This window comes from Zosterops lateralis, assembly GCF_965231275.1.
Source record: "Zosterops lateralis genome assembly, chromosome: 16".
In the NCBI taxonomy this organism is placed as follows: Eukaryota; Metazoa; Chordata; class Aves; order Passeriformes; family Zosteropidae; genus Zosterops; species Zosterops lateralis.
Window position 1 is genome coordinate 490,970 of NC_139776.1, and position 25,568 is coordinate 516,537.

General features: G+C 45.9%; 1 protein-coding gene and 1 long non-coding RNA gene across 9 annotated transcripts; one reads left to right on the top strand and one right to left on the bottom strand.

The window, feature by feature from the left end:
- Positions 1-277: 277 nt before the first annotated feature.
- Positions 278-22,517, top strand: STAU1 (staufen double-stranded RNA binding protein 1). Of its 8 annotated transcripts, XM_083873460.1 has the most exons (17): positions 278-384; positions 4,895-4,961; positions 5,384-5,531; positions 7,245-7,521; positions 8,317-8,441; positions 9,143-9,299; positions 10,138-10,276; positions 11,267-11,432; positions 14,510-14,608; positions 15,945-16,175; positions 16,737-16,880; positions 17,714-17,860; positions 18,357-18,429; positions 18,837-19,204; positions 19,924-20,046; positions 20,877-20,962; positions 21,523-22,517. In XM_083873460.1, the coding sequence occupies exons 4-17, from the start codon at positions 7,329-7,331 to the stop codon at positions 21,608-21,610; spliced, it is 2,139 nt and encodes a 712-aa protein (XP_083729586.1). In that variant the 5' UTR covers positions 278-384; positions 4,895-4,961; positions 5,384-5,531; positions 7,245-7,328; the 3' UTR covers positions 21,611-22,517. The 8 variants fall into 8 exon arrangements, with proteins under 8 accessions (XP_083729586.1, XP_083729585.1, XP_083729590.1 ...); XM_083873459.1 differs by lacking the exon at positions 5,384-5,531; XM_083873464.1 differs by lacking the exon at positions 5,384-5,531 and having other exon boundaries at positions 21,537-22,517.
- Positions 21,752-25,568, bottom strand: LOC310916153. Its single transcript, XR_014591266.1, has 2 exons — positions 25,381-25,568; positions 21,752-22,703 (listed from the first exon to the last, which is right to left on the bottom strand). It is a non-coding gene; the product is annotated as an uncharacterized lncRNA (long non-coding RNA).

Sequence of the window (25,568 nt, forward strand, 5' to 3'; positions counted from 1 at the left end):
TGGGCGGGGTCGGAAGCGACGGCGGCCGCAGCGGCACCGCCCGGCCCCGGTCCCTCGCAGGGCACGCCGGGAGCTGTAGTTTCCCGGTCTGAGGCTCGCGCGGAGCACACCGGAACTCGTAGTCGCCACGGACAAGGCGGCGCTCCCGGGAGAGCCGCCCGTCCATTGGCCAGGGGCGCGGCGGGGGGCGGTGCCGCTGGGGGCTCGCCCGCCGCCGATTGGCAGCGCGCAGGCCCCGCCCCCGGCGCGGTGCCGTCAGTTCCGGCGGGCCGCGCCGCCCCGCTCATTCTCTTTGGTGTTTGCCCTGTGCCGCCCGCCGGTCCCGCCCGGCCCATGGACTGAGCGACCCCCGCCCGCCCCGGCCCGGAGCCGAGCCCAGCGCAGGTGAGGGGGCGCGGGCGGCCCGGGCCGGCGGGGCCGCGGGCGGGGGGCGGCGGGGCCTGGCGGGCCCGCACCGGGCCGGGGCCGGGGCCGGGGCCGGGGCCGTGGGGAGGGGGCGGCCCGGAACCCGCTCCCCGTCCGGGGCTCGCCCCGCGCCCGGTCCCGTCCCGGGGCTCATCCCGCGCTCGGCCAGGCCGTGCCCGCTCCGGCGGCGGCGGGGCCGGGAGATGGCCCGGCGGGGATCGGGGAGCGGAGCGCCCTGGGCCCGGCACCGGCCGCGGGGAAGGGTCGGGCCGGGCCGGGCGGTGACACCGGCGGGGACACCCCGGACACCCCCGCTCTCCCCTGGCCCCGCCGGCCCGGGGTCACTTCCCCTGTCCCCGGGCGGGCACGAGGGTTCCCGAGATGGGAAGCGACAAGTTCCCTTTGGAGCTTTCCCCCGTCCCGGGGACAGCGCCGGGGTGTCTGTGCGGGGCCGCTGTCCCCGGCAGTGCCCGAGCCGGGTTTGTGGTGAATTCAGCTGGTGGTGTTTTTGTCGTGGCTTTTCTGGCGGGTTTTTGGGCAAACCCGGGGGGAACAATCTGGGGAATGTCAGTGAAGGCCAGGGGAATATACATACACACACATATATCAGTGAAATAAAATATCTGAATGGAGTCTGTTGTCTGCTTTTGGAATGGAGTATTTGTGAATTTCTGTGGATTTCTGCTGGCTAGAACGGGCAGGGGAACTGCTCAGGTCCCTTCTCAGACTGGAAACTGTTCTGGGTTTGGTTATTTTAGTGCTAGTGGACATGAGAACTTGAGTTCTGGTTATACAGCTTTGGCTGCAGGGTAATAAAATGATTTCTGGTTTGTCTGTTGATTATCTCACACGTGCAACAAATGTCTTTGTTGTAACTTTTACAGAGGTTCACTGAAAGTCTGTCACATCTTGATGAGAATGTAAAGAGCTCAGGGGCTGAGTTTTTTACTGTATTTTCTATTTTCTGAAGTTGGATCACAAACTTATTTCAAAACTGTGCTAAAAGGATGCATGAAAGAAACAATTCCTTTTCATATTGTTATTTTAAGCAGCCACTCAAGAGTTTTTCATAACATCATGGATCATGTTTTCACTATCAGTGTAAGTCAGTCAAAATATGTTTTGTGGCAAACTTATTCACAGGTTGAAATAAATTTGAAGTGGTGTGACTGTGCAGAGGCAGAGCAAAATCAGAAATTGCTTTGTGCCTTTCAGGCCCTCCTGAAGAGCAGCAGCTTTGTTTTGGAGACAAGTGAACATTCCAAAAGCCTTTTCCTGGCTCCTTTGGCCAGGGCCTTTGCTGGGTGGGGGATTTCCCCAGAGGTGCTGCAGGTCCCCAGGAGGTCTGGACTCTGTCCCTGTTCTATGCAGGGAAAAAGCCCAAATCTGTGAACTGTTTTGTCACCACTAACTGAGCCAGAAGCAGTTACCTGTTTATTCATTAAATCACTTCCTAATTTATCAGTTTGCATTGTCTGGGACTGTCTGGTTTATAGGTATGTTTGGTAGTTCCCTCTTTTCCTTCAGCTTTTACTTTTAAATTTTAGCTTTTCTTCTCTTATTAATGAGCCACATTTTGGCTCCCAGGCTACTTTCCTCAACATTTAGTGTTTGTGCCCTTACTAAGAGCAGCATCTTTTTCTACAGTGTTACTTTTGGGATGTCTTGTGAAAATGTTGCAGAAGATTTATCTAAAAAGAAAACATTGTTCAAGCAGTGTTTTACATTTTGTGCAAGTAGCCTTAAGTCTGTCAAGTTGAGTCATTTTTTTATCAATGTATAGTGAGTGTTTGTTTAGACTTTCCAGTTGTAAATAGATGCTCTTAAACACTGTTGCAGCAGCCCGAGAATTTTCTGCTGTATGTTACAAAGATACCCCTAATGTGGGTTCCTCAAAGGCATTTTTGGTAACAGAGCATCTCAGCAGATCTGGAGTTTGTGGGTATTTATTTTTTGTGCCTCAGAATAGTTGAGTGTGGGACAAGAGGCTCAGCCACCACACTGGAGTTATTTAAAACTCATTAAAAACAGGAGGAGAGGGGGAATTGCTCTGATCACTGTTGTGTTCAGGAGTGAACACTGTGGTGTGTTCCCAGCTGCCCACAAGGGGAGGAAACGTTCCCTGGGGGGTGACCTGGTGTGAGCTGGGCCAGTCCCTGTCACAGCCCCAGAGTGTCCCCCTGGCCCAGGGGCAGGGCTGGGGTCGGGCTGGGTGAGCTGAGCCCCCCTGGGTGGCTTTGACAGGGATGGGCCTGGGGCTGGAGTCTGTGAAATGAGGGAAATGGACTTTCCTGCCTGAGAACAGTTTGTGTTGATGAGGAACAAGGACTGTGCCTGGCTCTGGCTGCCCCGGGCTGCTCAGTGTCCCCAGTGCCCCGTGCTTGGAGCTCCTGCTCTCCAGAGAGGGGTCAGTGCCTCCTGTGCCATCCCATTTCCAGGCTAAACTGCTTCTGGGCTATTGTGCCAGCTGCCTTTTGTTTGGTGGTGTCAGGAAACCCCTGTGCAGTGGATTGATGGCTGTGCCTGCCCTTTCCTCTCCCCAGGCTGCCCTGGAGCACCAGGGGTGGGGTGGGCTCCCAGGTGGGGATGGGGACACGGCTGGTTCCTCATGGGGGGCACAAGGGGAGGGTCAGTCCTGCAGCCTCCTGAGGACCAGGACACCTCTCTGTGCTGGTCCTGCAGTGGATGGAGCCTGCTCCTGTGAGGGTCCAGTCTCTGGTGTTTGCAGGTGGTTTCACAGAGCTCAGGGCTGCCTGTGGCAGGCCCAGGGGAGGTGCTGTCTGCCAGCAGCCAGGCCTGTGTCCCTGGGGCAGGAGGGGAAAGGTGCTGCTGCAGGGGCACAGGCCTGTGAGCAGGGCTGGGAGTGCAGGACTGAGTGAGGGGCTCCATCCCTCCATCCCTCCCTCTGCAGTGGCAGCTGTGCCAGCCTCATCCTCCTGCACGTCCATCAAGGACCTGCAGCCTGTCACCAGCCAGGGAACCCTCTGTCACCAAGGCAGGGCACTTCAGTCTCACTGTCACAAATGGTTTTCTTGATGCATTTTAAGCCCGTTGCCTTTTGTGCTGTCACTTTGACCATAAAGAACAGATTGTTCTTCTCCACTCCAAAATCCTTTCAAGTATGTGAACTGCTGGTTCTCAGGCCCAGCCATCCCTCTGCTCTTCAGAACACACCAGTTCAGGTCCTTCAGCAGTTTGTAGGTTGTATTTCTCTGGAGCTGAGTTTCCTGGGCTCTTGCTGGTCCCCAGGTGTGTGCAGGGCCCAGCTGAGGGCTCAGGGCAGGGCAGGGCTCTGCACACCTGGCTCAGGTTCCTGTTGCTGCACCTCAGGATGGGGAGGGCTTTTCCTGGGGCAGCCTCAGCCTGTGCTGGGAGTGGGGCTGGTGTGGCTGGTGCCCCTCAGTGTGTCTGTGCCACAGGGACCTGCAGGGCCTGCCCGGCCCCTCGGGCTTCTCCTGCTGAGCTCAGGGGGCTCATTCTTGGCAGAGCCACCAGAGAAAATTCTCTTGTCTTTATGCAGCTTGGTCTTGACCCTGCCTGCCAGTGGGATCCATTTCCTTGTTTCTCAGATGGTCAGTTCAGCCTCCAGAAAACCCTCTAGAAGAGAGGCTGAGCTCTAATCCTCTTGTGTTCCCTCTTCACTCTCCTGTTGGTGAACAACAGGTGTGGTGCCAGCCTGGTTTGGGCTCTGCATCCTCTTCTGTTCTCAGGAGAGCTGCTCACAGTCCTGGGGGTCAGCCTGGGGATTTGGAATGCCTCTCTGAAGGGAATGCAAGGGCTCTGTCCTCCTCTAACCCTCATCAAGATCGAGCTCTCCCCCATTTTGTGCCTGGGAATGATGTTGCTGGCATCTGCACACAGTTGGCTTAGGCATGGAAAAGAAGGATTAAACACTTTGTGCTATATTTGTAAGCAGAATAAAATGGGTTTTGATTTCCATTTAGAGCAGTCCATGCAGTGACAGGTTTCATATGCAGCACTGAGATGATTTTATGTTAAAATGGTTTTAGCTTATTTGTAAGTGAGATCACTGGATTGGAAATGTAGCCAAAAGGTAGAATTTATATCAATTTTTGAGATAATGGCTACCAGAGTTTCTCAGTCTGTGGTTTGGCTGTGTGAATTAAGGTCTGGGTCTAATTCAGGGAGCTGAACTCTAGGGTTCCCAGGAAGAAGAACCTCACTACAGAAGGAAAATTGGCAAGTGACTCCTGCAGTTCTGCAAAGAGCACTTTTGTGAGATTCCACTGCTTGTGTGAGAAACATCACTTGGGGCTGGGGAAAGAGCAGGGAGGATTCTTGGATCAGGTTGGAAATTCTGCTTGGAAAAGCAGCTGTGTTGAGCAGTTTGTCATGGTAATGGAAGGGTCATACAAGTCCTCGTGGTCAAATAAGGGAGACAAACTCAGTGTAGGGTGAGAGATTCTCTACAGAAGATTTTTTTGTGCCTTTAGGAAGCAAAATGCTAACTCTCTGTTTTTTCTTTTAGGCATTCTCCATCATAAATATCCTATTTAGAACTAAATACAAATCTTCACTCTCTGGATCTCCTAAAGGTACTGGAAACTTATTTAAAACATTAAAGTTTCTTACCTTTTTATTTGCATTGTGTTAAAAAAAATTACATGGTAAAACATGACTATCTCCAGGAAGTATTTGATTTTTGTTTGGTTCTCTGGCTTCTGTCTGCAACTCCTGTGTGAATTTAAAAAAAAAAAAAAAAAAAAAAAAAAAAAAAAAAAAAAAAAAAAAAATTTTTACATTCTTTTATATATGAAGATGTTAATTTCTTTTTGTCTGAGTGGGCTGGCCGTGCTCACACCTTTGTGCATTTCTTTGGTTACCTCAGTGACTCCTGAACTCTGCATTTTAATGTGTTCAAGGCATTGGTGCACCAAAAGAAAATAAAAATCTAAAACGAAGTGATGAACAGCCCTGTGCCATCTGGAAATCCATTTAAATTGAGTGTTGCCCCCAGGTCAGGGAGTTGTTTGGTGGCATCACCCCCGGGTGGGATCGCCCTCAGTGCAACACTGTTGTGGTAACACTTCAATTCTCCTGGAGGAGCAAAAAGTAACTCTGGATGGTGGGAAAGGAGCAGGTCTGGAATCAGGGGCTGGCTGGAGGTTTGTTTCACCTCTCTGGGATATCTGAGTGGGCTCCAGTGGACCTTGAGTACACTCAATAATTTGTATTGTATTGTATAATATATATATCAACACCTGGAGTATTGAGTAGGGACACTTGCAGCAGCAGGTGTCTTGAAGTTTGAAGTAAATAACCCCTGATTAAGTGGGGAAATGCCCTGAAATTCTGATATCTTTGTTCCTCTGTCCACTGTGCACCCGGTGTGTAAATGCTGCAAATTTAGAAGTCAAATACAGGATTTGTTTTGAGTATAATCTGCATATGTGTCCTCTGGACTAAAGAGACCTGACCTGTTTTTGCTCTCTAATAAAAACAAAGTTATCCAGGTTATGATAAGTCTGACATGCTTATGATTTTTTCCCAAAGTAAAATGCTCCAGTTGATAAATTTGTGGTGCATCTGTAGTTTCCCACTGGTTTCTTACCTCTTATTTAATAAATAATTAAATCTTTCTGCCCATGAATGTATTAATTTATGTTCTCCTCCTGGGCTTGTTTTGTCAGTAACTGGCTAAAAACTTCCCTGTGACTCATTGCTGGTGCTCTCACATTTGGAAATCCATTCACAGGTTCAGAATTTGAGCTCACAGAGCACTAGTGGAGTTGTGTTGCTGCTCACGGCCCCCTGCTGGTGGCTGCAGCACTGATTGCTCCTTTTCACCCGGGAGTTAGGAAAGAATAAACCTTTGTTTGCTGCCCCAGTCAGGTCTGCAGGTGACAGGTGTGTGTGTGCCTGTGTGAGTGCCTTTGTGTGTAAAATGGATTTACTTGGCTGTAAAATATATTTTAAATAAATAAATGGATCTGTGGCTTGTAAGTGGATATGGCCAGCTGACCTGTTGGTGTCTATTTAGGTTGCACTGGCTGAACATGGAGATAATTTTGCCTCCATGTGTAAGAGAAATCTAATACTGATTAGTGAGCCCGGGGAGGATCTGTCCCAGCCCTGCACACGGGCTGGGCACGTCCTGCCCCAGGGGTTTGGGATGGCCACAGGTGCCCAGGAGCTCTTCCTGCACTTGTTTTGGGGCTGCAGAGCCAAGAGACTCTACACTGATGCTTGAGCTGTGCCTGAGACGTGTCCTGACTTAAATAGAAGTAACCTTCAGAATACTTGTAGCTGATACAGTTTGTGAACTCTTCCACCTTTGCTTTTCCCAGCCAGAGCTACTCCAGCATTTCCTGCTGGACTCCAGCTCCTTCCCCTCATGAGTGGCTTGGCACTGTTGGTGATCCTGGGGGAAAACTCTGTGATAATGATAAAGGATGTGTTCTCTGAATGGTTTATTTGTAAAAACTGCATTTATTTCTTGACACAGTTTAACCTCAAATGGTAGAATGCATGAAATGCAATCTGCCCATGGAAGTTGCTCTTTGCTCAGGGTATAACCAGTGGCTCTGGGTGTGAGTAACAGGATTTGCTTCCTAAGTGGATTCAGCTGTGGAGAAAGGAGATGGGCAGTAGTGAACAGGCATAACTGAAGCTTCTGTGCCTGAGAGGAGTGTCAAACACGATGGGGAATGGACTGTGCTGTGCAGGCTGGGTGTGTGAAGGACTCACTGGGCAAAATGGGAACAATGGGGGCTTGGTTGAACACTGCTTCCCTTTCTGCTGATGGAGGAATAATTTCAGTAGGTTGTTAGAGAATGTTAAATATTTCGTATAATCTATTTTTCATCTTTACATTTTAGGTCAGCAATTTGGTTTCCAAAATTGGAGTTTGCCTGCGTTCAAAGCTGTTTGCCTACAGTAATCTGCTCTGGTTGGAAGTGAACATGTCTCAAGTTCAGATTCAGAATCCTTCTGCTGCCCTTGCAGGGAGCCAAATACTGAATAAAAACCCAGCTCTTTCACAGCCTTTGAGTATTCCTTCTACTACCAGTTCTTTGCCCTCTGAAAATGCAGGCAGACCTATCCAGAACTCTGCTTTGCCCTCTGCTTCAGTTACATCCACCAATGCAGCTGCAGGTAAGAGGGAGGGTCAGTAACTGTTTATAATTTTAATTTATATTTTTATATGTTTAATATGTTTATAGCTTGGCATGATCTATTGCTGATGTCTTGCACCCACACATAATTTTAAAGTAGTATTTATCCAGCTGCAGTAGCTCCTTGTGGAATGAAATCTGTTGGAGACAGGTAGAAGCATCCTTTGACATAAATTTCCAGCAATTAATTGATATGTTTGTAATAGTAAAGAATATTTTTAATTGTATGACGTTAAATTTTTGAAACATTACTATCAGTCTTTTCTACCAGTAGCTTTTTTAAAATATGAATAAGTGTTGTTTGAAGTAGTTTGTTTAGTTCTTTTATGGCCAGTTTAATGATAAATATATTATGCTAACAAAATGCAATAGAACAAATAAAGGCTAATAAAATATAGCTGATAGGGGAAAATAGGAGGAGGGAAACAAAATGAACTGAATTTCTGGAGTTGTTCAAAGCAAGTGATAATGAGGAATACTTGGAAAATTTGGTCCTTGACACGTACTAGATAAGAAGTGAGCTGTGTGCAGGAGTCTTTAACTTCATATTCTGGCTTGCATTAGAACCTTGAGTTTAATGATGGTGCTTTTTAGGCATTGCTTGGGAATCCCAAAGCTCAGTAGATTGTTATCAGTTTGGCCAGTGAGCAAAGCTGCCTCCTCCAGCATTGCAGACAACTGGATGCTAAGCCACTGAGATTTCTCTTTTTAATTAAAATTTGCAGTAGAGTTCACAGTTACCAGTTCATTTATCTGACCTTACGTGACCTTTCAGCTCCTTCAAACATGGCAAACCCCAAAGAGAAAACCCCCATGTGTCTTGTGAATGAATTAGCCCGTTTCAACAAGATTCAGCCTGAGTATAAGCTTCTGAGTGAGCAAGGTCCAGCTCATTCCAAGGTAAATGTTCATTCCAGTTCCTTGCTGCTGCTGCTCCTTCCCCTGCAGGAGTGGGAGGCAACGTGTGTGGTTTTGGTGCAGGATAATCCAGAGCAGTGGGGAGGAAAGGGAGCTCCCATAGCACCAGTGGCAGGGAAGGGAGAAGCTGGTACCTAGGAAGTAAAAAGTTGGGTTCCCAAAATGTCACAGCAGCTTCAAGGTGTGAAGAGGTTGACATTTACAAAAAGTATTGGAATAACGTTCAGAACATCTGGTCAATTGTGTTTCATTCACCTGTGGCCATGTAGAGGCTTTTATGGCACAGTGTGAACTTAACTTTCTCCAAAGTGCTGAAAAATATCTTTAATAACGATTGAAGGTAGAGTGGAGTTATGTGTCACAGAGAAGGGTGAGTTTGCTGTTCAGTGCACAGCAGCTCTCCTGGGCTGTCACCTCTCCCCACCCTGCTCTGAGTCCTGTCAGATCTCCTGCAGGATTCCAGCCACTACAACTGTGAGATTCTTGGTTCAGTAAATGGGAAAATCCTGTTGGTGTCCAAAGTGGTGGCAATCTGGAGATGACATGGGAGTTAAGGAGAGCTTGGGTGACCATATTCTCAGCTTGTGCATCACTGAAAGACTCATTGTTTAGTGTAAGAGGGTCTAATAAACCACATGAATTCTGAAGCAGCTCCTTAGAAAATGCCTGTCTGTGGTTTTGAGGTGTTTACAGTGCAGCTGACTCTCGGGGACCAGCATTGGGAAGCTGAAGGAACAAGTATTAAAAAAGCTCAACATGCAGCAGCTGCCAAAGCTTTGGAAGGGACAAAATTCCCTAAGCCCACGGCTCGTCCATCTCGTAGTGAAGGCAAGAATCCAGGTATGTGCCACAACAGGCTGGTTTAAAATAATAATAATACACAGAATACACCTTTCTGCTTTTGGTATGCATTGAAGTTGCATGAGGATGAATAAAACCTGTGATTCTGCCTGTTTAACAATGGCACTTGTCAGTAGCAAGTACTTATTTTATCTGTGCATCTGTTCCTTCATGGGTCATTTTCTTTTGGCAATTACGGAGTACAGCTGATTTCTCTGCCAGTGAGACCTGTGGTAGAAAAAATGACACTTACTGACTGTTCTTTGTCCTGTGAGAATGGACTGGGAGTCAGTTCTTCGTGCCCCCAATACTGAGAGAAATGTTTTAGCTCTCAGTAGCAATTTACTGCCTTTTGACAAGGCCAGTTGCAATTTGAGAGTGAGGAGTCATAGAAACCCTTCTTAGGTCATTGAGGACAGAGAGATGTTTGATCATTCTCAGTAAGCAAGAGACACAGAAGGAATGTAGCATGACTGGCAACTTAAAAGCATATTTGGAGAAATTTCTTTACTGCAGAAAATTCTTTGTCTGCACTTTGTTAGATATGCTGTAAATGTAGGTAAAAGTAGCTTCAGAAATTAAAAGCAAAATGATAAAAACCCCCAAAACAAATCCAAAAAGATCTCCCAGCAAATTCACTTTTTTGTAACAGGATTTGTCACAACTGTACTAGGCTGCTTTAAAGTGCATCATATAGACTTATCCTCTTTTTGTTCATTAGCAGCTCTGTTTGGAATTCAGTCATTTAAGATACTGCATGTGGCAAAAGCTGGGCTCATTTTTCCCTGCTGTGAGGCAGCAGTAGGAGTTTAAATTGTCTCTGTTCCTTTTCCTGCAGACAGTGTGACCCCCACAGTGGAGCTGAACGCCCTGTGCATGAAGCTGGGGAAGAAGCCCATGTACAAACCCATCGACCCCTACACGGGGATGAGATCCACCTACAACTACACCATGAGAGGTGGCACCTACCCCCCACGGTAGGTGTGGGCTGCACCTGGGCCCAAATCCCCCTGGACTCCATCACCCCGAGCCCCAGCCCCTGACCTGGGGTGAGCATTGCACACCTTGGGCTGTGGGGGTGAACATTGCACACCTGGGGCTGGAGGCATTGCCCACCTGGGGATGTGGAGGTGACCATTGCACACACCTGGGGCTGGGGGCATTGCACACACCTGGAGCTGTGACCATTACCCCAAGCCCCAATTCCCTGCCAGGGACACTCACCTGGGAGCAGGGACCAGGGAGAAGTGCTCCCTCCAGTATCTGTACAATATCTGTACAGTATCTGTAATATTATAGATACCAATATTATAATCAGATATATCTATAGTATCCGTAACATTATAGCTACCAGTATCTGTACTATGCCAATTACAGATATTGGCATATTACATATTTTGATATCTGTAATATCCATAATATGCCAGTATCTGGAACTTGCCTTACTCCCAGCACTTTATTTCTTTGGGGTGAGGTAAGGGAGCTGGACAGAAAGTTGAAGTGTTTTTGAGAGTATTTCGGTATAGCCAGCTTCATTAAGCAAATTACTAAATGTAAGGGAAATTTTTCTTGCGTTTCTTTTCTGTAAAAGCAAAAGTGAAGAAACAGTTTGATGCTTCTTCTGGAACTATTTAAATTAAAGCTGCAGTTTAAAGAATTTTATATAGGCATAGGAATTTAAAATTCAAAACTTCCTGGCATGCCAGGTCTGCAGAAGTGTGGTTATGTTGTCTTTGTGTAACACTTGGTCAGAAATGTGTTCTTATTGTAAAGCAAGGAATGCCACTATTGGTTTCAAAGGTAGCTCACTAAATTCTCTCAGGCTCTAAATCAAAATTTGGCTTTTTAAAAGCAGTGCTTCAGTGCTGGTGTGGTTACTGATAGCCAAGAGATTGACCCACATCTGACTCAGGTGTCTGTTTGCTCTGTGGGCCCAATCATTTGCTTATTTCCCTCTCTCTTTGCAGGTACTTTTACCCATTTCCTGTCGGGCCTTTACTTTATCAAGTGGAGCTTTCAATCGGAGGGCAGCAGTTTCATGGGAAGGGAAGAACAAGACAAGCTGCTAAGCATGATGCAGCTGCTAAAGCTCTGAAAGTTCTGCAGAATGAGCCCTTGCCTGAGAAACCAGAGGTGGGAATTAATCCTGGTGTTGTAAGCATAAATTTCCAGAATAAACTGGGATATTATTGTAGATTTTTTTCCTTGTTGAGAGGAAGGAGACAGCTGGGAATTTTAATTGTGTGTAGCAGTGGTGACTTACTTGTGGCAATAGGAACACTTTGATTTAAAAGCATAAATTTCTATGGAACTAGAATTTTCCCAGATGAAGTTATATTAATTTTTTTTACTGTCATATTTTTCCACAGCAGTGCTGTAGACCTCTGTCAGATATGAACACTGGAAGCATAGATAGGAATTAATATCTTACCAGGTACAGATCATACACAAACTTCTGAAGAAGTGCATAAATGGGCAACATAAAACTCAGGCAGAGATTGACTTCCTGCGACAAATTCCTACATGATTTTGGAAAGAACCAGGAAGTTCTGTAAGAGCAGGAAATGCATGGAACTAGTAGATTCTACACACATTTTGATAGGAATAGAAGAAATCAATTTTTATCCCTTCATATATTTATGGCTGCCCAGCACTTTCTATTCCAATACTGTTATTTTTTTTGTGGAGTGGCTTTAGGCAGGAGGTGGGACAGTGAGCACAGGAGTTGTTTTGCTGGTGGGAGGCTGCACCCCTGTGTGTGTGTTGGGTGCCTGGGGCAAAGACAGAGCTGTAACCTGGACCTGGGGAGGGGGAACTGCTGGGTGTGCAGTTTGGCTGTGTGCTGAGAGAGAGGGAAAATGAAAAACTGAACAAGAAGGTAACAAGGTGTCCCAGACTGAGAAAAAAAAGCTGAGAACTACCAGGAATGGCAGAGCAAGAGGCCTGGGGAAACATGAAGCCAGGGGACACTGAGTTCACCCTTGGTGTGTGTGGGAGGGAGCATTGCCCAGGCCATGGGACACGAGCTCTGGGTCTGGGTTCAGGGAAGAGGCTTGGGAGGCACTGAGGGAGGTGCTCCAGGTAAGGGAGAGCTGTCCTGGAGGAATGCAGGCTGGAGGACAGAGGGATTACAGCTGCTGTTGGGGAGAGAATGATGCTGGGACTTGGGCTGAGCCCTGCACTGAAATCTGGACTGAGACTGGCAGAGTGTGGCCAGGGCCAGCTGCTCCTCATGCAGGAGGGGCCAAAGCAGAGGAGGATGTTCCCCTTCAGTGCTGGGACCCCAAATCCTGGAATACTGCTCTGTGTCAGTGGTGCAGAGCATCCCCTCTTTGCACCCACCTTGTAACAGATGAGCTGTTCCCCCTCAGGGGCTCAGACCCAGCTCTGCAGGGCTCACATGTCACTGAATTATTCTCTGTTCACTGTTCTAGAAATGCTGCAGCACAGGCCACTTTGTGAAATGTGTACAGTTGTGTTTTGGAGTTGGGTAATGTGGGGTCTTCAGAACAAACTGCAGCTGTTGTAGAATGTCTCATTCTGCGTGAGGGGTGTAAATCCAGAGGTGGAGGAAGTAAATGATACAAGAGACTGTCAGAAGGGAGAATTATTTTATTAATATAACATGATCTGGATGGTGTCTTAGCCCTGAGAAAACTGCATTTGTCATTTTATTTTTCAATTTATATTTGACTTGTCTGTAGAAGGAACAGTAGGAAATACAGCTCAGGGGAAGGAGAGTGTGGTTTTAACAAGTACTTGTTATAAAGTTTTAAGTTTGGTACTTAAATTCATTGATATATTTGGCTTTCAGCTGTTGTAGTTTTAGAATGCCTGAGGGAATTGTTTCTGTAGCAGCATTTCACCATAGCCAAGGGGAAGGTGGGATGAGGAAGGTTGTGGTGAACTCTGTCCATTCCTGCCTCCAGTGAGGCAGGGCCTGAGAGGATCCAGCAGTGCCAGGTCATGAGAGATGCTGTTAAAATGTGTCTGTACAACAGAGGCACATGAGGATTTCAGCAGCAGACATAATCCTGATACCTCCTAACAGTCATTTGATGCTGCCAGTAATTTTCCTTTTAAATGTAGAGTTCTAATTTTGCCTCCCAGTTTGCTCCTGTGTTTGTTGCCCACTCCCTTGGTGAACACGAGCTGCTCTCTGTGCCCTCAGAGTGGCAGCCCAGGCTCAGGCTGTGGTTCCTCAGGGCAGCCCTGGGCAGCACCTCCTCGGGGTTCAAGCCTGTCTTAACTGCTGAGATAAAAAAATTCTTCATGTTTTAAACTGGCCTGTTAGTAACAGACATGGGGGGTGCTCGCTGCCATCCAGCAAGTTTTAATCTATGAAATCTCTGGCTCAGCTCCCCTGCTGCTGCTCCAATGAGATTCTTAAATCTTTTTTATTACCTGGTTGCATAACGAGTGTTGTGGCGTGATATAATCAGTGATATTGTTGTTGTTCTTCTTTATCATAATCCTTCCAATATCACTGCTTAGTCCTAAAATTTCTCTGTTGCTGTTGACAAGCCTTAGCTCATGCTGATGGCAGCAATTTGGAATCCCAGTCCAGGTTTTACCTGGAGATATGAGATGTGCCTGTAGGAAAACTCCACTGGCACTGTTGTCCCAGCAGGTCTGAGTGCTCAGAGATGGTCAGCCTTTGGTTTAGGGCAAGTTCCTGGTGGGATGTTCTTGCCATGAGAAAACAAAGCTGCAGATGAGGCACTTAAGGGGGGAGTGTGTGGGAAGACAGGGGCTCGTCAGCCATCCCTCATTCACATTGGTCCCACTCTCAGAATCTTTATTTTTCCTGCCCTTTCTCTTACCTGATCCTGTCTTAGTGCTTTTGGTGCAAACGTCCAATCAGTATATGAAAATTGTGTTTCATAAAGGTACTTCCATTTGGAAATCAGTGCACGCAGCACTTCAGTTTTGTTTTCTGTAAACACACTTTAAAACCTATTGGCCTTTATTCCATTTGTTCTTTCTTGTAATGAGCACATGAAAATAAAGGTTTGAAAGCTTTTACACATACACCTTAATGAGCTTCTTAAGATTCAGTTCTGTAGGATGTGGGCTGCATTTCTCCACATTCATGTAACATGGCAGTAAAGGTTAGAGTACTTAAAATTTGGAGAGTTCAGTGAAGTGGTTGAATGGATAAAATTCAATTTAATAGGATCTTTATTTTAAATAGAGTATGCTTCTTTTAGGTTAACGGAAAAGAACCAGATGATGAAAATCTCAATAAATCTGAAATAAGCCAAGTTTTTGAGATTGCACTTAAAAGGAACTTGCCTGTGAATTTTGAGGTATGTTTACTTTACAAGCTCTAGATCTGTTTTTATTAGACTATTAAGGGTACACATTAAGTTGAGTCTCTCTTAGATAACCCAAACAACTGACTTTTAACGTGTTTTGTTAGTTGTGAATACACTTTAACCTTTGGCAGTCACCCTGATAGTCTTGGAGTTTATATGGTAAAGGGAAGAAAAAAGAAAAAATCCACCTGTCCACAAATTCATGTCCTAAAATGACCACATGGAGTGACATCTATGCTCTGGTTGTCTGTGCAATCTTTTTTCCAAGCTTTTTGAAAAAAAAACTTATTACAGTGAAGAGCCAAAACACAACCCTGCATTAATGGTTAGAACATGGAAGTGCAGAGGCAAAAGAGTAGAGCTCACCCTGACAGGCACATATGGAAGTATTTGCTTAATTAAGCACTGATCTGGACTACCCACGAGTGCAGAATCTCACCAGTAGGTTTCTTTTCTTGCCATGAGGTGACCTCATGTGCATCTGACTTTCCTTTCCCTTTGGCCTGGCTCCTTGCTGCCTCTTTACCCCTCCTTGATCATTTCAGTTACCCCAAATCAGGAGCTTCCACAGGAGCATCTCAGTTTCACTAAAATATTAATTTATTGTGCTGCTTTCCTGAGCTGGCAGAGTAACATTTAAGCCAACTGTCTGAATTATTATTGTAAGAAAATGCAATTGTGTGTAACTAAATTGCTTCTGAAACCGTTCTATGAAATTTTACACAAAACCTTCAATTATTGCAGATTAGCCTGAGCATCAGTGGTAACAATACACTGTCACACAAGCCGGTTGTGGGTGGAAGCTCTTAATTAATTCTTACTTTTTGACTAGATGGATATTTTGGAGTATGATGTGTTATGAATGGAGTTAAAAGCCTAAATCTGTAGTGGGCAGCTATCTCTTTGTTGTCTCCAGAATTCTTCAGAACTAGAGAGCTCAGAAATCAGAATTTCTGGACTAAAATGCTAGATCCCAAAGAGCTGCTTTCTCTGTAATGTTTTATTGCTGTACTATGATGTATTTAATGATGTGCTGTTAGCTGTGGGGAAACTGGTGAAATAGAACAGTCCTATTTTTATACTGAAACAGTAAATCAGTAAATTAAATGAGATGGGTTAATGACTCGTGCAAATACTGTTTACTGCTTGCTTGACCTTTTAAAAGTATATGCTTAGTTGGGTGGGAATATGTTATTAGAGTGAGTATGATTTAGTTTTTGGATTGTATGAGGATCTCAGATCTGTTTATCCTTAGTTCTTGAGAGAAGTTTGCTATAAACAACGTGCCCTGCCATTTTTAATAAGTGTTTATCACGCTTTCACTCAGTTTTTCCCTCTGAAACAGGTGACCAAGGAAAGTGGTCCCCCCCATATGAAGAGTTTTGTAACCAAGGTGTCAGTTGGAGAATTCATGGGTGAAGGTGAAGGAAAGAGCAAGAAGATCTCAAAGAAAAATGCTGCAATAGCAGTCCTAGAAGAACTGAAAAAATTGCCTCCCCTTCCTACGGTTGAGAAAATGAAGCCACGAATTAAAAAGAAAACAAAATCAATAGTGAAGGTAAGCGGGAAAGGGTTGGAAATTTGACTGTGCAAATAATCATCAGAGAGGCTTTTCTGAGTCAGTTATAAAGACCCTTCAGCTGCTCAGCCTTTTCCAGCCCTCGAGTGCAACAAATGAGCTGGTTCTTTGTCCCCACTGCAGTGGGGTCTGACACCACTTCTGGTGCAGTTATCACTAAATTCAGGATGAAAGAGAAACCTTACAAAGGAAAGAGCAGCACATAAAAATCAGGCTCTGACTTCCAAGCCTCAGCCTCTACAGCTTCGGGTTTTGCTTGATTTTGCTTGTACAAATTCTCCTGCAGGCTTGTCCCTCCTAATATAGCAGGATTAGAATTTGTAAAGCTCTTAGCAGGGTAGGTTACATGTGGTCAAGTGTGACGGTGGAGCCAAATAAATTCAGCATTTCTCTTTGGCTGTGGCAGTGTTTGATTAAGCAACTTTTATTTCAGTATTTTTTAAATCTAGAGATTAATTAATTCAGTGGCATGCTGCATTTTGTCTATTAAACCAAATATTCACAAAGTTTGGCTTATTTCCTAAATCCTGTTCCACATAGCTGCAAACAAGTCCAGAATATGGTCAAGGAATGAACCCCATTAGCAGACTTGCCCAGATCCAGCAGGCCAAGAAGGAGAAGGAGCCTGAGTACATGCTGATCACAGAGCGTGGGCTGCCCCGGCGCAGGGAGTTCGTCATGCAGGTGGGTGGGAGGGAGGGCACACCTGGGAATGGGGGCATTGCACACCTGGGGGAGTGACTGTGGGCATTGCACACCTGGGGCTGGGAGCATTGCACACCTGGGGCTGTGGGCATTGAATGCACTTGGGGCTGGGGGCATTGCCCACCTGGGGCTGGGGCTGTGACCATTGCACACCTGGGGGAGTGACTGTGAGCATTGCACATCTGGGACTGTGACCATTGCACACCTGTGAGCATTGCGCACACCTGGGGCTGGGGGCATTGCACACTTGGGGGAGTGGCTGTGACCATTGCACACCTGGGGCTGTGAGCATTGCACACACCTGAGGGTGTGGCTGGCATCTCATTTTTTCTCTCATGGCAATCAGGTTGTCATTGTGATATACAGAGTTAAGAAATTTCCATTATATGATTTAACAAAATACCTGATGGGTCACATTTACAGCAGATAGAGGTTCTAGAAAAGAGACCTGATTTTTTTTTTAATTGCACAGGGCACCAATAGTCTATGTTGTTACTGCCTAATGTTTTAATTAACAGGAGTATTAATATCCTGCTAAGATATACCAACCTGCTTATATTTTGTAATGTAGGGTTTATTAACACTAACCTGGGTATCCGAGCTGAGATGATGAAATACAAATCTTTGTGTAACTTCTCCTTGGGTTTTTTGTGCTTGAAGGCAAATGATTATTGATAATAAATGACAACTTGCTTAGAACAGTAATCACTTGGGCTATTTTGGGAATCAGGGCATGCTGGAGGTATAGATGATAAATAAGAGAATCTCCATACTACTGCTTAAGAATTGAATTTTCTTCCTCTCCTGTCCAGGTGAAAGTTGGTGTACACACAGCTGAAGGAATGGGCACAAACAAAAAAGTTGCTAAACGCAATGCAGCTGAAAATATGTTGGAAATTTTAGGTTTCAAAGTCCCTCAACCTCAGCCTCCAAAACCAGCATTAAAGACAGAAGAGAAGGTGAGTCTTGAAGCAGCAGCTGGTTAGTGCTGCAGCAAGGGCTGAACTGAACAGAAGCAGCTTTGCAAGGCAGTAACAGGGCAGGAAGTTCATTCCCTCTGCCCCAGCCAGGAAACAATTGTATTGAGGGAGTACTCTCTAAAATAATACTAAATATCCAGTGTTTTGGATACATGAAGTGTTTGGGTTTTCAAGCAAATCAGAGTCTCATCAGAAGGATAAATGAATGTATTCCTGCTCTATGAAATGTCTCAGAACCTGGTAATTGATGTGTTGGTCTCAGTTTTTTGTAGCAGTTTTAAACCTTCAATGAATAAGGATCTCTGAACTTCTCTTTTCTTGATAGCAATGTAATTATTGATCTTTATGAGTAATAACTTATTCAGTAAAATTTTGGGTGGTCGGATCACCTGCATCTTGAAAACTTTAAAATTTTAGGAGGAAAATGTTCTAAAGGGGTATTGTGTATCTGACTTGTTTTCCTTTTATTTTTAAGACCCCAGTGAAGAAACCAGGTGATGGAAGAAAAGTAACCTTCTTTGAGCCGGGCTCTGAAGAGACTTCAGCTAGTGAGTACCCTGGGGAAAGCACAGGGCCCTGCTGGGTGCCAGCTCTGCCCCAGTGCCCTCAGCAGTGCCATGCAGCACCTGGGCTGAGCAGAGCTGGGCAGCTGCTGCCTTGCAAACCAGATGGAGCCCTTGGAAGGGTTTGGTTCAAACCCCAGAGAGCTCATTGCCCCCGAGGCCCCTGTTCCTGGCACGAGGATAAGAAAGGTCTCAGTACTCACTGCTCAGGCTCAGGCAGAGGTGGAAGGGGAAGGAATGGCCTTGTCAATAATTCAGTAATAAAACCCTGTCTCAGTGATGCTGAAGCTCTGATGTTCCAAAGGCTGGTTGAACTTACCAAGTTTGTTAGTATTTCAAAAGTAATTTGAAATGGATTGTTTTTGACTCTTGGTGCCTGTGTGTGCCTGCAGGAGGACTCTCAAACAGCAGCTCTTCAGTGTGCACCTCTCTCCTCCCAGGTAATAAAGAAGATGAGTTTAGGATGCCTTATCTCAGCCATCAGCAGCTTCCTGCTGGAATTCTCCCCATGGTCCCCGAGGTTGCCCAGGCTGTGGGGGCCAACCAAGGACACCACACCAAAGAGTTCAGCCGGGCAGCCCCCAACCCCGCCAAGGCCACGGTGACGGCGATGATCGCCCGCGAGCTGCTCTACGGGGGCACCTCTCCCACTGCTGAGACCATCCTGAAGAGCAGCAACTCCTCAGGACACGTCCCCCACGGGCCCCTCACCCGGCCCTCCGAGCAGCTGGACTACCTTTCCAACGTGCAAGGAATCCAGGTGACTGCTCGGCCTGGCAAGGCTTCTCCCAGGGCTGCTCTAACCTTGGGTTTGCTCAAAAGCTTTTTAGTTCTGCTGGTGGGAGAGGAGTCCTGAGCCTGCTGAAATTGGTGTGACAGTTTCATTTCACCTATGACTCGTACCAAATTTTACATATTTTTAAATTGAAGTTTTAAATGTACATTTCTGTACCATTCTCAGCCCCAATTCAGTGTTACTCTGAGGTCTTGGAAGAGCAAAATTAAGGGAGCATTTTCTGAAAATTGTCCTGATATAGGAAGACAGTGTGGACTTGAACTTGGCTGATGGGAAATCAGTTTTTTTTCAGTAATCTGTCATACATCACCATTTGCTGTAAGCTCTGCATTTCCTTATGTTTGCTCCCTCTAATGAGAATTGCATTAAGTTCTTATATTCATATGACAGATGAGCTCAGTGGATCAAAAAGCATAGAACAGAAATTTGAAATGCAGGCAGCAGTGATCAGAATAAAGGTTCCAGTAACAATCATTATTAAACATCCACTTGCATTCAGGAACCTTGCCAAGCTCTTGTGAGCACTAAACAACATTGTAATTGAGGTTAAACTTCAAACAGAGTGGTTCTGCTGGCTGAGAGAGTGATGAGAAGGGCTCAGCTTCATATATGGGCAAATAATCTGTGATATACTTACTGCACTTGGTTAACTGAGAATAAATAAATCCTTCTCTTTTCTTCAGGTTGAATATAAAGACTTTCCAAAAAACAACAAGAACGAGTTTGTATCTCTTATAAACTGTTCCTCTCAGCCACCGCTGATCAGCCATGGGATTGGAAAGGATGTGGAGTCTTGCCACGACATGGTATGAGGGACTTGGCTGAAATGCTGCTCCTGGGGCTTTCTGAGGGGAGACCAAGGTTTTGTGTCACTGCTGGGAGCAATTAGATGTTCTACACTTCCCTGGCTCATTTTTGTCTCATATTTCACAGGTTGGGGAAATAATGATTAATAATATCAGAATCCAATCTAAATAATGCTTTATGTGCTGAACATATGATCACAGTTTTGGTCTACAAAAAGCACATTTGCTTCATCTTGATAGTATTTGCATGAGCCCGTGACAGTACATGCCCAAAAATGAGTGTATAAACCTAACAGCATCTCAGCTTATTTCCTAATTCTGTCAGAATGTTCCACTGGGAGCTGTGACACTCAGGCTCACGTTCCCAGACCTGCTGCAGAGGTGGAATCCCCTGTGGAGGAAATGCAGTTCAGCAGACACAGGGGTCTGACAGGAGCTCTGCACAGCAGAATGTAGAGACGGGCATGAAAATGTCCAAAGAAAGTGACAAAGAACAACAAAATCTGTATCAAACTGTGTCCATTAGGAAAGTACTGCAACAGTGTTTAGTATAAAAATCGAGTTTTCCCAAGTGTTGCAAACGATTCCTTCACACTGCTGCACTCAGCTCAGCTCTTGAGCCCAAAAGAAAAAGAACAACTCCCGTGAATGGGAGCAGCCAGGGAACATCCTATCAGCTCCACCTAAAGTCTTTTACAGCTGAAGTCTCCTCAAGGTTTCACTATAGCAGGCTCATTCTTTCAAAAAGAAATATTTCAGCCACTGGTAATAAAAATAATTTTTTTGTAAAGGGAGCTGAACAGATTTAGAGTTCTCTCTCTTCTCTTTAGGCTGCACTGAATATTTTAAAGTTGCTGTCTGAGTTGGACCAACAAACCACAGAGATGCCAAGGACAGGAAATGGACCAATGTCTGTGTGAGTGATTCCCAACAACTTCCCTTGCACTGATGTAAATTATGAGAGTTTTTAGACAAATAACACGAGGGGTTTGATTTGGCTGACAGGTTGAAATGCCAGGGGCTTTTTGCCCTCCAGCAGGACCAAAGGGAGGGTTGGATGGTGGAGTCTGTTGGTTGCAAGTGTCAAAGGCAAAGCAGTGAGCAGGAGTGAGTGGGTGAAGGATGTGACTCTGCAGTGGGCTGGGGCTGCTCCTCTCTCTCTCTCTTGCAATCTTGTGTGTCACAGGTAAAGGGATGTGCAGGAGTCAAAGCTTATTTTCCCCAGAAACATGGAGAGGGTGCAAATTATCCCCTTGGTTGGGTTTAGGAGGAGAGAAAGTTGAGCCTCTCATTGAGATAATGAGCTCTCAAATTAACAGTGGTGGGATTAACAAAGTGCTGATTGATTAGAAATTGAGGCAGTTACATGATAACAAATTGTTAAATGCATATCAAATTATTTCTATCCAATTTAAAGCATCTTATTTGTGGAAACAGTGTTTTATCTCCTAAGTAACAGGTGTTTTCTGACTTTAGATGTGTGAAACAAGAAATGGAAAGTGACCCTCTCCTCAAGCCGGCGAGCGCAAACCCTTTGGGACAAACACTGGACAGCACTGCCTGAAACAGGCTCTTGACTGAACCCAAACCTGAAAGCACCAGAGAAAATCAAATGCTTCCTCTTAATGTAACCTAACTGTTGGAGTGCTACAGTCTCTACACCCTACTGTAGTGTCTAAATCATAACTGTTGCTTTTTCTTCAAACAGTGATACATTTTTAGTTTCATTATGTTGTTTTGATTGAAAGGACACTATAAATTTTTCATTTAAAAGTTTCTTAATTGTATCTAGAACCATAGCACAGTTTAGAAACTTTGTCTTCTGAGACTGACATGTTACCTGTGAACTAACTTGGGAAGATCATATCCATGTATGTGGTTATTTTGGTTTTATTGGAATTAGCAGCGTTTCACTGGAAACAGGCTGTGTCCCACCATTTTAAAAAGCCCCATATTTTTTGCAAACCAACCCTAATTATCCAATGGTTGAATGAATTTAAACACTTTAGGAATTTTAAACTCGGTTTGATTTTTTTTTTTTTTTTTTTTGGTTAATTTCTAGTTTTCTTGAGTGTGGGGTAGGGGAACTCGAATGCAACGTGGCTTTCAGTGATCTCTGAGCTGTGTTTTAGGGACTGCGGCTCACAGCTCACTCCAGTACAGGATATGATCTCAATGTAGTGCATATAAAACTGCAGATTGATTTTCCTTGAGTGCTTTATACTGTTTAATTACATCTCCATGTAGGGCTGAAAAAAATTACCTATGTTTATATATAACTGTGTTGCTTTTGATGTTGTGTTCCTGCGCACGGTGGGTGCGCGCTGAGGTTTGCATTGGTCCAGGTACAGCACGATAGCTGCGCGAGTTCAGTACTGCTTCCGTTCATTGTTTACGCTGGAATTTTTTCTCCCCATGGAATGTAAGTAAAACGTAGTGTTTGTCACCAATAAATGGTAATACTAAATTTTTTTTTTTGGTTAGTTTATTCCTGTGCACCACCAACAGGGGCTGCTTTTTTATTTTTATTTTTAAATATAGATTTTGTAATGCTTGTGCTCTAGTTCCGGGCAGTGTTGAGCTGTGGAGTAACTTCCAGTGGTTTCTCGAGTGCATAGAGAATGTTCCATGTTCTGTGCCGTGCAGGCTGTGCGGACCTGCCGGGGCAAGGGAATGCAAAGTAACGTGGGTACAGTTTGTTATTTGTGCCGCAGTGTTAGTGCAGCTGTGTTAATGGGAGCTCAGACTGGACTCTAAAGTGAAACTTAGAAGTTCACTGGAACGAGGAACCTGGCACATGGGACTTCCTCGAGGCAGAGACTTGAACTCTTTCCTTGTTTGGATGTAAGTTGACCCACAGCCGTGCCTTGGCTGAGCAGTGCTGGGGGCAGTGCTGGGGAGCGGGGCTCGGCTCCTGGGGCAGGGCTCGGCTCCTGCAGGGGAACAGGCTCTGTTCCTGGGGCAGGGCTCTGTTCCTGGAGCAGGGCTCTGTTCCTGGAGCAGGGAGGGCTCGGCTCCCGCAGCAGCACTGTCCCCAGCGCTGTCCCCAGCACTGTGGGTGTCTCGTCCAGTGTGAGCCGTGGTCAGTGTTTCCTCACCTGTGACCTGCAGGAGCAGTCCCTGCCCCTGTGTGCAGCCCCCGCGGGAACTCCTGCCGCAGAGAGCAGTTCCTGCGGGTGCTGCCTCAGAGCTGAATGTCTTGGCCATTTTATTTTGCATCATCCAAAGCAATCGGGCCACAGGAGCTGCAGACCAGATTGCATTGAATCACGTTGGGTGTGATCTCATCATTATAAGCTAAAAACCCCCAAACATTTTAAAGGTTTTTTTTGTTTTTAATTTTTTTTTTTTTACATTTGTAGAACTAAAATGCTGTACATTTAAAAATTAAAAGAAACTTGCTAGGCTGAGGCTTTGTATTGCAAGTTTTTCCAACTCAGAAACTCCTTACTAAACGATTCCTATTGGAAAGCAAGGAGCACACTGACAGCAGTGGGCCCAGGTTCTCCCTGCCCTCAGCTGCTGCTGTTGAATTTTCTCCTCAGATGGGACTAGAGCCTGCTCTGGGGCTGTTCTGCAGCATTCACTCCTGGCTCAGGCTGTTTTACAGGAGCCTGGGTTAAGGCACTGTGCCACAGGAGCTGTTCAGTGCTGTTAAACACCGTGGGTAAGAGAAGTGTCCCCTCCGGCAGACCCTGCTGCACTCACAGCCTCCTGGAGGGACACTGTGGGTCCTGGGGAAGGTGACAGGAGCTCGGGATAAAAGTGGGGCTTTGCCTGAGTACCTCAGTCCCCTGCTTTTCCCCTTGTCTCCTCTGTGCCTGATGCAGCAAAGGCAGGAGACACAGCTGAGGCTGCTCTTGTTTCTCCTCAGAGCTGCCCCCTTTATTGCCCCAGCCCGTGAACCTGCGGCCGTTCTGCCCCCAGGGCTGGGCTGGGCTCACCTGCCCTGGGCTCACCTGGGCTGGGCTCACCTGCTCTGGGCTCACCTGCTCTGGGCTCACCTGCTCCAGGCTCACCTGGGCTGGGCTCACCTGCTCCGGGCTCACCTGCTCCGGGCTCACCTGGGCTGGGCTCACCAGCTCTGGGCTCACCTGCTCTGGGCTCACCTGCTCCGGGCTCACCTGGGCTGGGCTCACCTGGGCTGGGCTCACCAGCTCTGGGCTCCCCTGCTCTGGGCTCCCCTGCTCTGGGCTCACCTGCTCTGGGCTCACCTGCTCCAGGCTCACCTGCTCCCTGGTTCCTGTGCCTGAAGACCTGACTCCACAAGGAAGAAACACGACTTTGGGATCCATCAGTCTTGGTTTCTGGATTAAGATCTCAAAGAATTTGTGCCAATTGTTTGGGAATGTTGACCTACAAGATAGCTAAAGGGTGTGTTTTAGCTCCTGTGAAAGGCTCTGAAGGAGAGCTGAGTGGGAATGGGGAGCAGCCTGGAGCCACAGCAGTAATCCATTCTGTGAATTTTGTGTTTGGGATTTTTCCTATTCTAAAAGAACAGTGTGTGTGATTTGGCAGAAGCTCGTGAAGCTTTTTTCCAAGCCCCATCAGTGTGCTGACTGTTTTGACTATCACAGTGAAGCTGCTGACCCAACAGTTCAGGGAGATATTTTCATTACTTTCTTGATTTTTTTTTAATAAAGTCTATTTGCTGGAAAATCACAATCTGTATTAGAAACGTCAAGAATATTGTAGGCATGTGGTGCTGATTTTCTGGTTTAGGTTATTATGCTGGGAAAGCAGAGCTTGTATCCCAACTAAAGTCTGGATTTCTTCATAGTCAGTTCTTGTTTTAAAAGAACCCTGAACGTAACAATGAAAGAGTTAAGAGAATGGCACATGAAACATTTACTCCAACAAGGCCTTCTTTATCAGTTGAGGTCCATTTCATCCATTTTCCACCTGCTTTGGCCAAGGAGAATAAAAACCCAAACATAAAATAAATGTAATATTAAGTTCTGCTGCAGCTGTTGACTGTCTCAGACCTCCCCCCTTTCCCCTCCTTGCCAAGCTGGGCAACACAAATCACGTTTACAGTTCCTTTTGTGTCGTGCATGTGACAGGGGTTTGCAGTGTAACAAGATTAGTTTTCCCTGTAATCCTCTTAAAATGTCCTTCCTTTGACTGTCTCTACATCTTTTGGTGTTCTGGAACTCGGATTAACAGCACTGAGGTTTATTCCACGAGTCCTGTTTGATAAGCTGCTTTCAAAAATTAGTTGCCTACAAACAGGCTTAATTTGGAAAACGCATTTTAACGGGAGCTGAATTAAGCAGTGTGTATTTTACAAAGAGAAAAAAACAAAGCATGGACATGATTGTGAGGCAGTCTCACCAGAGCTTGTTCCTGCAGGACACAGCTGTGTTCAGTGCCAGCTGCTGGAAAGGCTCCTGGCTTTGTCACTGAGCATCTCTTAACCGCTGTATATTATTTTATTTTGGAGAAGAAAATTAAGTTTCCCAACCCACGCTGGCCCGGCCCGGTGAAGGACCCCAAAGGTCCCGATCCCGGGTCCCGCTGCT

Excerpts from the sequence above, each read along its gene's own strand:
- STAU1 (XM_083873460.1), top strand. The coding sequence starts at position 7,329 with ATGTCTCAAGTTCAGATTCAGAATCCTTCTGCTGCCCTTGCAGGGAGC. Across the intron at positions 7,522-8,316 it reads ATCCACCAATGCAGCTGCAG|CTCCTTCAAACATGGCAAAC; the intron begins GTAAGAGGGAGG and ends GTGACCTTTCAG. Across the intron at positions 11,433-14,509 it reads CCTTGCCTGAGAAACCAGAG|GTTAACGGAAAAGAACCAGA; the intron begins GTGGGAATTAAT and ends TGCTTCTTTTAG.